Source organism: Oncorhynchus gorbuscha, unplaced genomic scaffold, assembly GCF_021184085.1.
Source record: "Oncorhynchus gorbuscha isolate QuinsamMale2020 ecotype Even-year unplaced genomic scaffold, OgorEven_v1.0 Un_scaffold_1948, whole genome shotgun sequence".
In the NCBI taxonomy this organism is placed as follows: Eukaryota; Metazoa; Chordata; class Actinopteri; order Salmoniformes; family Salmonidae; genus Oncorhynchus; species Oncorhynchus gorbuscha.
Window position 1 is genome coordinate 31,650 of NW_025746591.1, and position 13,351 is coordinate 45,000.

The 13,351-nt window shown below is 47.0% G+C and overlaps 1 protein-coding gene across 1 annotated transcript in view; it reads right to left on the reverse strand.

Annotated features, from left to right (window-relative positions):
• Positions 1 to 433: 433 nt before the first annotated feature.
• The window catches only part of LOC124024606 (proline-rich extensin-like protein EPR1), a gene marked incomplete at its 3' end in the record, with an annotated part of 44,191 nt that continues 31,273 nt past the window's right edge, over positions 434 to 13,351 (reverse strand). Inside the window, exon 4 of the mRNA XM_046338500.1 lies at positions 434 to 1,473. Coding sequence (XP_046194456.1) covers positions 434 to 1,473 — 1,040 coding nt within the window. The remainder of the gene's footprint in view (positions 1,474 to 13,351) is intronic.

Genomic DNA, 13,351 nt, shown 5'->3' on the forward strand with positions numbered 1-13,351 from the left:
AACCTATACATACTTCGGCCTAAACATCAGTGCCACAGGTAACTTCCACAAAGCTGTGAACGAGCTGCTCGTTGAAGGAGGGCCTTCTAAGCCATCAAAAGGGTCATAAAATCCAACATACCAATAAGGATCTCGCTAAAAATAATTGAATTAGTTGTAGAACCCATTTCCCTTCATGGCTGTGAGGTCTGGGGTCCGCTCACCAACCAGGATTTCACAAAATGGGACAAAGACCAAATTGAAACTCTGCATGCGGAATTCTGCAAAAATATCCTGTAATGCATGCAGCAGAGCAGAATGAGGCCTATACCCGCTAGTGATCAAAATCCAGAAAAAAGCCATTCAATTCTACAACCACATACTTTTAACATGCATTGTTTATTTAACTTTTGATAATTAACAAAAGTTAAATAAAAATGTATGTTAAAAGTACACATGAGGATCTAGAACCCAAAGGGATTAAACGGAGAGTTCTTGGAAAGGGTCTCTGGAAGGGTCTCTGGAAATCTGGAAGGGTCTCTGGAAGGGTCTCAGGAAGGGTCTCTGGAAGGGTCTCTGGAAAGGGTCTCAGGAAGGGTTTCTGGAAGGGTCTCAGGAAGGGTTTCTGGAAAGGTTTCTGGAAATGGTCTGTGGAAGTGTCTCTGGAAAAGGTCTCTGGAAGGGTTTCTGGAAAGGGTTTCTGGAAGGGTTTCTGGAAATGGTCTGTGGAAGGGTTTCTGGAAATGGTCTCTGGAAGATTCTCAGGAAGGGTCTCTGGAAGGGTCTCTGGAAGGGTCTCTGGAAGGGTCTCTGGAAGGGTCTCTGGAAGGGTCTCAGGAAAGGGTCTCTGGAAGGGTCTCTGGAAGGGTCTCTGGAAGGGTCTCTGGAAGGGTTTCTGGAAGGGTCTCAGGAAGGGTTTCTGGAAAGGTTTCTGGAAATGGTTTCTGGAAGGTTTCTGGAAATGGTCTCTGGAAGGGTCTCTGGAAAGGGTCTCTGGAAGGGTCTCAGGAAGGGTCTCTGGAAGGGTCTCTGGAAAGGGTCTCTGGAAGGGTGTCAGGAAAGGGTCTCTGGAAAGGGTCTCTGGAAGGGTCTCTGGAAGGGTTTCTGGAAGGGTCTCAGGAAGGGTTTCTGGAAAGGTTTCTGGAAATGGTCTGTGGAAGTGTCTCTGGAAAAGGTCTCTGGAAGGGTTTCTGGAAAGGGTTTCTGGAAGGGTTTCTGGAAAGGGTCTTCTGGAAGGGTTTCTGGAAATGGTCTCTGGAAGATTTCTGAAAAGGTCTCTGGAAAAGGTCTCTGGAAGGGTCTCAAGAAGGGTTTCTGGAAGAGTCTCAGGAAGGGTCTCAGGAAGGGTTTCTGGAAGGGTCTCTGGAAGGGTTTCTGGAAGGGTCTCTGGAAGGGTCTCTGGAAGGATCTCTGGAAGGGTCTCTGGAAGGGTTTCTGGAAGGGTTTCTGGAAGGGTCTCAGGAAGTTTTTCCGGAAGGGTCACAGGAAGGGTTTCTGGAGGGTCTCAGGAAAGGTTTCAGGAAGGGTCTCTGGAAGGGTCTCAGGAAGGGTCTCAGGAAGGGTTTCTGGAAGGGTCTCAGGAAGGGTTTCTGGAAGGATCTCAGGAAGGGTTTCTGGAAGGGTCTCAGGAAGGGTTTCTGGAAGGGTTACTTCCGGCGCCGACAGAGATGGCCGCCTCGCTTCGCGTTCCTAGGAAACTATGCAGTTTTTTTTTTTTTATGTGTTATTTCTTACATTAGTACCCCAGGTCATCTTAGGTTTCATTACATACAGTCGAGAAGAACTACTGAATATAAGATCAGCGTCAACTCACCATCAGTACGACCAAGAATATGTTTTTCGCGACGCGGATCCTGTGTTCTGCCTTACAAACAGGACAACGGAATGGATTGCATGCAGCGACCCAAATAAACGACTCCGAAAAAGAGGGAAACGAGGCGGTCTTCTGGTCAGACTCCGGAGACGTGCACACCGTGCACTACTCCCTAGCATTCTTCTTGCCAATGTCCAGTCTCTTGACAACAAGGTTGATGAAACCCGAGCAAGGGTAGCATTCCAGAGGGACATCAGAGACTGTAACGTTCTGTGCTTCACGGAAACATGGCTCACTGGAGAGACCCTATATGAGGCGGTGCAGCCAACGGGTTTCTCCACGCATCGCACCGACAGAAACAAACACCTTTCTGGTAAGAAGAGGGGCGGGGGTGTATGCCTTATGGCTAACGAGACATGGTGTGATGAAAGAAACATACAGGAACTCAAATCCTTCTGTTCACCTGATTTAGAATTCCTCACAATCAAATGTAGACCGCATTATCTACCAAGAGAATTCTCTTCGATTATAATCACAGCCGTATATATCCTCCCCCAAACAGACACATTGATGGCTCTGAACGAACTTTATTTAACTCTTTGCAAACTGGAAACCATTTATCCGGAGGCTGCATTCATTGTAGCTGGGGATTTTTACAAAGCTAATCTGAAAACAAGACTCCCTAAATTTTATCAGCATATCGATTGCGCAACCAGGGGTGGAAAAACCTTGGATCATTGTTACTCTAACTTCCGCGACGCATATAAGGCCCTGCCCCGCCCCCCTTTCGGAAAAGCTGACCACGACTCCATTTTGTTGATCCTGCCAACAGACAGAAACTAAAACAAGAGGCTCCCACGCTGAGGTCTGTCCAACGCTGGTCCGACCAAGCTGACTGCACACTCCAAGACTGCTTCCAACACGTGGACTGGGATATGTTTCGTATTGCGTCAGATAACAACATTGACGAATACGCTGATTCGGTGTGCGAGTTCATTAGAACGTGCGTTGAAGATGTCGTTCCCATAGCAACGATTAAAACATTCCCTAACCAGAAACCGTGGATTGATGGCAGCATTCGCATGAACCTGAAAGAGCGAACCACTGCTTTTAATCAGGGCAAGGTGTCTGGTAAACATGACCGAATACAAACAGTGCAGCTATTCCCTCCGCAAGGCAATCAAACAAGCTAAGCGTCAGTACAGAGACAAAGTAGAATCTCAATTCAACGGCTCAGACACAAGAGGCATGTGGCAGGGTCTCCAGTCAATCACGGACTACAGGAAGAAATCCAGCCCAGTCACGGACCAGGATGTCTTGCTCCCAGGCAGAATAAATAACTTTTTTGCCCGCTTTGAGGACAATACAGTGCCACTGACACGGCCTGCAACGAAAACATGCGGTCTCTCCTTCACTGCAGCCGAGGTGAGTAAGACATTTAAACGTGTTAAACCTCGCAAGGCTGCAGGCCCAGACGGCATCCCCAGCCGAGCCCTCAGAGCATGCGTAGACCAGCTGGCCGGTGTGTTTACGGACATATTCAATCAATCCCTATACCAGTCTACTGTTCACACATGCTTCAAGAGGGCCACCATTGTTCCTGTTCCCAAGAAAGCTAAGGTAACTGAGCTAAACGACTAGCTCCCCGTAGCACTCACTTCCGTCATCATGAAGTGCTTTGAGAGACTAGTCAAGGACCATATCACCTCCACCCTACCTGACACCCTAGACCCACTCCAATTTGCTTACCGCCCAAATAGGTCCACAGACGATGCTATCTCAACCACACTGCCCTAACCCATCTGTGAGAATGCTGTTCATCGACTACAGCTCGGCATTCAACACCATAGTAAGCTCGTCATCAAGCTCGAGACCCTGGGTCTCGACACCGCCCTGTGCAACTGGGTACTGGACTTCCTGACGGGACGCACCCAGGTAGTGAGGTAGGCAATAACATCTCCTCCCCGCTGATCCTCAACACTGGGGCCCCACAAGGGTGCGTTCTAAGCCCTCTCCTGTACTCCCTGTTCACCCACGACTGCGTGGCCACGCACGCCTCCAACTCAATCATCAAGTTTGCGGACGACACAACAGTGGCAGGCTTGATTGCCAACAACGACGAGACAGCCTACAGGGAGGAGGTGAGGGCCCTCGGAGTGTGGTGTCAGGAAAATAACCTCACACTCAACGTCAACAAAACTAAAGAGATGATTGTGGACTTCAGGAAACAGCAGAGGGAACACCCCCCTATCTATATCGATGGAACAGTAGTGGAGAGGGTAGCAAGTTTTAATTTCCTCGGCATACACATCACAGACAAACTGAATTGGTCCACTCACACAGACAGCATCGTGAAGAAGGCGCAGCAGTGCCTCTTCAACCTCAGGAGGCTGAAGAAATTTGGCTTGTCACCAAAAGCACTCACAAACTTCTACAGATGCACAATCGAGAGCATCCTGGCAGGCTGTATCACCGCCTGGTACGGCAACTAATCTGCCCTCAACCGTAACGCTCTCCAGAGGGTAGTGAGGTCTGCACAACGTATCACCGGGGGCAAACTACCTGCCCTCCAGGACACCTACACCACCCGATGTTACAGGAAGGCCATAAAGATCATCAAAGACATCAACCACCCGAGCCACAGCCTGTTCACCCCGTTATCATCCAGAAGGCGAGGTCAGTACAGGTGCATCAAAGCTGGGACCGAGAGACTGAAAAACAGCTTTTATCTCAAGGCCATCAGACTGTTAAACAGCCACCACTAACATTGAGTGGCTGCTGCCAACACACTGACACTGACACTGACTCAACTCCAGCCACTTTAATAATGGGAATTGATGGGAAATTATGTAAATATATCACTAGCCACTTTAAACAATGCTACCTTATATAATGTTACTTACCCTACATTATTCATCTCATATGCATACGTATATACTGTACTCTATATCATCGACTGCATCCTTATGTAATACATGTATCACTAGCCACTTTAACTATGCCACTTTGTTTACATACTCATCTCATATGTATATACTGTACTCGATATCATCTACTGTATCTTGCCTATGCTGCTCTGTACCATCACTCATTCATATATCCTTATGTACATATTCTTTATCCCCTTACACTGTGTATAAGACAGTAGTTTTGGAATTGTTAGTTAGATTACTTGTTGGTTATTACTGCAATGTCGGAACTAGAAGCACAAGCATTTCACTACACTTGCATTAACATCTGCTAACCATGTGTATGTGACAAATAACATTTGATTTGATTTGATTTTGGAAGGGTCTCAGGAAGGGTTTCTGGAAGGGTTTCTGGAAGGGTCTCAGGAAAGGTCTCTGGAAGGGTCTCAGGAAGGGTTATGGGTGTTGAGATGAAATAGCTGGAGGAAACATGTCTCTAGTCTCTCCATTCACACAGGTTTTCACCCTTTATGGGCGGCTCAATGGAATTAAACATTATATAGTTCAACAATATGATAACAGTAACATAACATATATATATATATATGATTCAAATCAAATCATATTGGTGACATACAAATGACATTTAGACATACAGCATTTTAGACAACTAGGTTCAGGTTGAGAGTAAAAGGCTGTGGGTTTATCCACAAACATCTGCTGCAGTTGTTCTGTATAGTGTGAAGTGAGGTTAGGGTCAATTCCATTCCATTTCTATTCAGTCAACTAAGGAAGTAAACTGAAATGACTTCCTGAATAGACTGAATTGACTAAATTGACTGAAATGACTGAATTGACTAAATTGACTGAAATGACTAAATTGACCAGTTGTGCTGTGAAGCTAAGGGTTACAGTAAGGTTGTTGCCCTGAGGGCAACCTCAAATTGATGTGTAGTCCTGCAGCCCAGGCAAACAGGCAGACAGGCAGGCAGACAGACAGGCACACGTGCAGGCAGACAGACAGACAGACAGACAGACAGACAGACAGACAGACAGACAGACAGACAGACAGACAGACAGACAGACAGACAGACAGGCAGGCAGGCAGACAGGGCAGACAGGCAGACAGGCAGGCACACATGCAGGCAGCAGACAGACAGGCAGACAGGCAGGCAGACAGGCAGGCAGGCAGGCAGGCAGACAGGCAGGCAGACAGGCAGATAGGCAGACAGGCAGGCAGACAGGCAGGCAGGCAGGCAGACAGGCAGACAGGCAGGCAGACAGGCAGGCAGGCAGGCAGACAGGCAGACAGACAGACAGACAGACAGACAGACAGACAGACAGACAGGCAGACAGGCAGGCAGACAGGCAGGCAGGCAGGCAGGCAGGCAGACAGACAGACAGGCACACATGCAGGCAGACAGACAGGCAGGCAGATAAGCAGATAGGCAGGCAGCAGCGTTGCTCTCTGGGATAGCGAGGTGTTTATTTGCTGAGCTGAAGGTCAACCCTTTGTGAGGAGAAACTTCTTGCCAGATGAGATAGGTGAGAAATTACAGATCTATCATGCCCCCTCTCTCCTCTCCCCTCTCCTCTCTCCCCTCTCCCCCTCTCCTCGTCTCCCCCTCTCCCCCTCTCCCCCTCTCCTCCTCTCCCCCTCTTCATATCTTCCCTCCACCTGAGCACACTCTCTACCTCTCTTCTCCCTCTGTCTTTCTCTTTCATTCTAAGCTCTCCCTCACACAATTCTCTCTCTCTCTTCTCTCTTCTCTCTTCCTCTCAAGTATCTCTACTGCTCTCTCCTCTCATTTAATTCTCCCTCTCCCTCTCCCCTTCCTACCACTCTCTCTTCCTTCCTCCTCTCTGTCCCCCCGTCCACTCCCTCTTTTCTCTCTGTGAAATCAGTGGAATAGCAGTTGCTGGGACACAAATGACAACCTACTCACTATATAGTGCACTGCAAGCCCTTGTCAAAAGTAGAGCACTATATAGGGGACAGGATGCTGCTTGTGACACAGCCTCTGTGTGGTGATTTATAGCTCACTCTGAGCAGTGCTCTTATCAGGTGCAGGCAAGCCTCTCTCCTCGCCGCTGCCTCTGTCTGAATGACAATGGAGAAGCGGTTGCATTATGCTGCACAGCCTCGCCCACTGCATTCTGGACACTGCAGATTACATCTAGTTTATTGATTTATGGACGCCATTTTGGCTCCTCCTGAGAGGGACATGGTGTGCAGTTTGTGGTTCCTGAGGCCAAGATCCTGAACTTGGCACATAGGAGGAGGATTTTCTATGTGAACTTAGTGATGATGAAAGAAACATTGGTGGGCACAAAACACACAAACATAGAGAGAAGGAGAGAGAGAGAGAACAGAATTTATGAAGAGAAGGAGAGACAGACTGAGAGAGAGGAAGGAGAAAATTAAGGACAGAAGAAGAGAGTGAAGGAGACCGAGAAGGAGGGAGAGAGGGAGGGAGAGAAGGAGGGAGAGAGAGATGGAGAGAGAGGAGGGAGAAAATGAAGGACAGAAGAAGAGAGTGGAGGAGGGGGAGAAGGAGGGAGAGAAGGGGGAGGAGAGGGAGGGAGAGAAGGAGGGAGAAAGGGAGAAAGGGGGGGAAAGAAGGAGGGAGAGAGGGAGAGGAGAGAAGGAGGGAGAGAGGGAGAGGAGAGAGGGAGAGGAGAGATAGAGGGGAGAGTAGAGAAAGGTAGAAGGAGGGAGAGAAGGGGAGAAGGAGGGAAGGAGGGAGAGAAGATCAGAAGGAGAGAGACGAGGGAGAGAAGGTGAGAAGGGAAGTAGAGAAGGATAGATAGAACAGGAAGATGGAGGGAGTGAAGGAGGGAGAGAAGGAGGGAGAGAAGGTGGGAGATAAGGAGGGAGAGAAGGTGGGAGAGAAGAAGAGAGAAGAGAGAGAATGTGGGAGAGAAGAGAGAGAAGGTGGGAGAGAAGAGAGAGAAGGAGGGAGAGAAGAGAGTGAAGAGAGAAGGAGAGAGAGAAGGAAGAGAGAAGGAGGGAGAGAAGGAAGGAGGGAGGGAAGAAGAAGGAGAGATAGTTGGAGAGAGAAGGAGAGAGTGACAGATAGAAGGAGAGATTGAGAGAAGGAGATCGATGGAGAGAGAGCAGGAGGGAGAGATGGAGAAAGAGAGGGGAGAAAGGGAGAGGAGGGAGAGAACTGAGAGAGAGAAGGAGGGAGAGGAGGGAGAGAAGGAGAGAGAGAAGGGGGAGGAGGGAGAGAAGCGAGAGAGAGAAGGAGGGAGAGGAGGGAGAGAAGGGAGAGGAGTGAGTGAAGCGAGAGAGAGAGGGAGAGGAGGGAGAAAAAGGAGAGAGAGAAGGGAGAGGGAGGAGAGAAGCGAGAGAGGGAACAAGAAAAGGAGAGAAAGAAGAAGGGAAGAGAGCCAACCAGCCCCATCATTCATCTGTGTGATTCTCTCTCTCTTTTTTTTATTGAATCATGGCCATCTGTATCTCCTGAGATAAGATATGTTATTTAGGAGAATTATTTAAATGTCAGAAATAGTGTTAGACTAATGTGATTAAAGAGGAAGTGATCACAGCTGCAGTTCTTTGTAGAGAATAAGTAATTATATCATGGGAACACATTACATGATGGAAATGAACGTCACATCGATCGCACGTTGTCTCAAACACTGCATGTCGTTTAGAAGGGATTTAGTTCACAGACTGTTGTGGGTCTGTAAACATATTTTAAACAAGGATGTATCTCTAGGTATCGTTCACAGACTGTTGTGAGTCTTTAAACATATTTTAAACAAGGATGTATCTCTAGGTATCGTTCACAGACTGTTGTGAGTCTGTAAACATATTTTAAACAAGGATGTATTTCTAGGTATCGTTCACATAAGAAATACAATTGCATTCAGGGAGAATTGATCAGATAAAGGGTTCTGCCACTGGACACACACACACACACACACACACACTCACCTCCATCTCAGGTTAGTAGATTACCTGCATCTCAGGTTAGTAGTTTCACCTCCATCTCAGGTTAGTAGTTTCACCTCCATCTCAGGTTAGTAGTTTCACCTCCATCTCAGGTTAGTAGTTTCACCTCCATCTCAGGTTAGTAGATTACCTGCATCTCAGGTTAGTAGTTTCACCTCCATCTCAGGTTAGTAGTTTCACCTCCATCTCAGGTTAGTAGTTTCACCTCCATCTCAGGTTAGTAGATTACCTGCATCTCAGGTTAGCAGCTTCACCTCCATCTCAGGTTAGTAGTTTCACCTCCATCTCAGGTTAGTAGTTTCACCTCCATCTCAGGTTAGTAGTTTCACCTCCATCTCAGGTTAGTAGATTACATTTCACCTGCATCTCAGGTTAGTAGTTTCACCTCCATCTCAGGTTAGTAGTTTCACCTCCATCTCAGGTTAGTAGTTTCACCTCCATCTCAGGTTAGTAGTTTCACCTCCATCTCAGGTTAGTAGTTTACCTCCATCTCAGGTTAGTAGTTTCACCTCCATCTCAGGTTAGTAGTTTCACCTCCATCTCAGGTTAGTAGTTTCACCTCCATCTCAGGTTAGTAGTTTCACCTCCATCTCAGGTTAGTAGTTTACCTCCATCTCAGGTTAGTAGTTTCACCTCCATCTCAGGTTAGTAGTTTACCTCCATCTCAGGTTAGTAGTTTCACCTCCATCTCAGGTTAGTAGTTTCACCTCCATCTCAGGTTAGTAGTTTCACCTCCATCTCAGGTTAGTAGTTTCACCTCCATCTCAGGTTAGTAGTTTCACCTCTCCATCTCAGGTTAGTAGTTTCACCTCCATCTCAGGTTAGTAGTTTACCTGTCTAGTTTTGGTCTGAACATAAATATCCTGGGCTAGACTAATTTCCATCCCACATGTTTGTCTTTTGTTCTGTCTGGTCTGGTCCGGCTGTCTGTGTGTCTGTGTCTGTGTCTGTATGTGCGTGTGTCTGTGTCTGTGTGTGCGTGTGTCTGTGTGTGCATGTGTCTGTGTGTGTGTGTCTGTGGCAGTGTAGTGGTTGCCCATCCGCATCAGACTGTGTGAGGCCTGTCAATTGGATTGCTCTTTCACATCATTCCCCCTACACCCTAAACACACACACATGCACCTGCACACACACAGACACATGTAACCCCAGTCACACACTACATTCAAACTGGCACCCCCTCTGACACCCCCTCCATCAACAGCCAAGACATGGACCAGCTCCTAGGCACTATCATGGGTCTGGCATGGGTCTGTCATGGGTATGTACAGTTGAATTCGGAAGTTTAGATACACCCTAGCCAAATACATTTAACTTCAGATTTTCACAATTCCTGACATGTAATCCTAGTACAAATTCCCTGTCTAAGGTCAGTTTCTATCACCACTTTATTTTAAGAAAATGAAATGTCAGAATAATAGTAGAGAATGATTTCTTTCAGCTTTTATTTCTGTCATCACATTCCCAGTGGGTCAGAAGTTTACATACACTCAACTAGTCCCTAGGAGGGGTGTGTCACTTGAGTGCGTTGAGTCACTGATGTGATCTTCCTGTCTGGGTTGGCGCCCCCCCCCCCCGCCTTGGGTTGTGCCGTGGCGGAGATCTTTGTGGGCTATACTCGGCCTTGTCTTAGGATGGTAAGTTGGTGGTTGAAGATATCCATCTTGTGGTGTGGGGGCTGTGCTTTGGACAAAGTGGGTGGGGTTATATCCTTCCTGTTTGGCCCTGTCTGGGGTATCATCGGATGACCCCTCCTATCTCAGCCTCCAGTATTTATGCTGCAGTAGTTTATGTGTCGGGGGGGCTAGGGTCAGTTTGTTATATCTGGAGTATTTCTCCTGTCTTATCTGGTGTCCTGTGTCGATTTAAGTATGCTCTCTCTAATTCTCTCTTTCTTTCTTTCTCTCTCTCTCTCTCTGAGGACCTGAGCCCTAGGACCATGCCTCAGGACGGCATGGCATGATGACTCCTTGCTGTCCCCAGTCCACCTGGCCGTGCTGCTCCTCCAGTTTCAACTGTTCTGCCTGCGGCTATGGAACCCTGACCTGTTCACCGGATGTGCTACCTGTCCCAGACCTGCTGTTTTCAACTCTCTAGAGACAGCGGGAGCGGTAGAGATACTCTTAATGATCGGCTATGAAAAGCCAACTGACATTTACTCCTGAGGTGCTGACTTGCTGCACCCTCAACAACTACTGTGATTATTATTATATGACCATGCTGGTCATTTATGAACATTTGAACATCTTGGCCATGTTCTGTTATAATCTCCAGATATCAGGTACAAAGGGCTATATAAATACATTTGATTTGATATTTGATAGCATTGCCAAATTGTTTAACGTGGGTCAAACATTTCGGGTAACCTTCCACAAGCTTCCCATAATAAGTTGGGTGAATTTTGGCCCTTTCCTCCTGACAGAGCTGGTGTAACTGAGTCAGGTTTGTAGGCCTCCTTGGTCGCACATGCTTTTTCAGGTCTGCCCACACATTTTCTGAGGATTGGAGGTCAGGGCTTTGTGATGGCCACTCCAATACCTTGACTTTGTTGTACTTAGGCCATTTTGCCACAAATTTGGAAGTATGCTTGGGGTCATTGTTCATTTGGAAGACCCATTTGCGACCAAGCTTTAACTTCCTGACTGTCTTGAGATGTTGCTTCAATATATCCACAAAATGTCCCTTCCTCATGAAGCCATCTATTTTGTGAAGTGCACCAGTCCCTCCTACAGCAAAGCACCCCAACAATATGATGCTGCCACCACTGTGCTTCATTGTTGGGATGGTGTTCTTCGGCTTGCAAGCGTCCCCTTTTTTCCTCCAAACATAACGATGGTCATTAAGTCCAAACAGTTCAATTTTTGTTTCATCAGAACAGAAGACGTTTCTCCAAAAAGTACAATCTTTGTTCCCATGTGCAGTTGCAAACCATAGTCTGGCTTTTTTATGGTGGTTTTGGAGCAATGGCTTCTTCGTTGTTGAGCGGCCTTTCAGGTTATGTCGATACAGGACTTGTTTTACTGGGGATATAGATACTTTTGCACCTGTTTCCTCCAGCATCTTCACAAGGTCCTTTGCTGCTGTTCTGTGATTGATTTACACTTGTCACACCAAAGTACGTTGATGACAGATGACAGAACGCGTCTCCTTCCTGAGCGGTATGACGGCTGCGTGATGTCTGCGTGGTCCCGTGGTGTTTATACTGGCATACTATTGTTTGTACAGATGAACGTTTTACACGTTTTTTTAAATGGCTCCCAAGGATGAACCAGACTTCTGGAGGTCTTCAATTTTGTCTGATTTCTTTTAATTTTCCCATGATGTCAAGCAAAGAGGCGCTGATTCTGAAGGTAGGCGTTGAAATACATCCACAGGTACACCTACAATTGACTCAAATTATGTATTAGCCTATCAGAAGCTTCAAAAGCCATGATGTCATTTTCTGGAATTTTCCAAGCTATTTAAAGGCACAGTCAACTTAGCGATTGTAAACTTCTGACCACCTGAATTGTGATACAGTGAAATATAAGATAAATAATCTGTCTGTAAACAATTGTTGGATAAATTACTTGTGTCATGCACAAAGTAGATGTCCTAACTGACTTGCCAAAACTATAGTTTGTTAACAATACATTTGTGGAGTGGTTGAAAAATGAGTTTTAATGACTCCAACCTAAGTGTATGTAAACTTCTGACTTCAACTGTAAGTCAAATGAGGCAGGGACACAAACAACAACAATAACAACAGGAGGTGTAGCATATGAGACCAACTGAGAGAGATGGTATGGAAGGGAGAGTAGATGGGAAGAGAGGAGAGAGAGAGGGGAGGTATGGAGGGAAGAGGAGGTGGGGAGAGAGAGAGAGAGAGGTAATAACAGCAGAACACTGATCAGAGAGGTGTGGGTGGGGGAGAGAGAGAGTGAGGAGGGGGAGAGAGAGACAGAGGGGAGAGAGAGCAAGGAGGGAGAGAGAACAGAGTTAGAGAGAGTTAGAAGGGGAGAGAGAGAGAACAGAGTTAGAAGGGGAGAGGAGAGAAAGAGAACAGAGTTAGAAGGGGAAAGAGAACAGAGAGAGAGAGAGAGAACAGAGTTAGAGAGACAGAGTTAGAAGGGGGAGAGGAGAGAGAACAGAGTTAACAGAGTTAGAAGAGAGAACAGAGTTAGAAGGGGGAGAGGAGAGAGAGAACAGAGTTAGAAGGGGAGAGGAGAGAGAGAACAGAGTTAGAAGGGGAGAGGAGAGAAAGAGAACAGAGTTAGAAGGGGAGAGAACAGAGGGGTTAGAGGAGAGAAAGAGAACAGAGTTAGAAGGGGGAGAGGAGGAGAGAGAGAACAGAGTTAGAAGGGGAGAGGAGAGAGAGAACAGAGTTAGAAGGGGAGAGGAGAGAGAGAACAGAGTTAGAAGGGGGAGAGGAGAGAGAGAACAGAGTTAGAAGGGGAGAGGAGAGAGAGAGGAGGAGGGGAGATTGAAAGGGGGAGAACAGAGTTAGGAAGAGTGGGGATAGGGAGTTAGAAGGGGAGAGGGAAAAAGAGAACAAAGAAGAAGAGAGAGAGAGAACAGAGATTAAAGGGGGAGAGGATGAGAGAGAACAGAGTTAGAAGGGGAGAGACTGCTGAGTTAGACTGACCCAAATTTAAGGGAAGCTTTGACTACGTACAGACTCAGAGACTGCTGAGCAAAGCCTTGCTATTG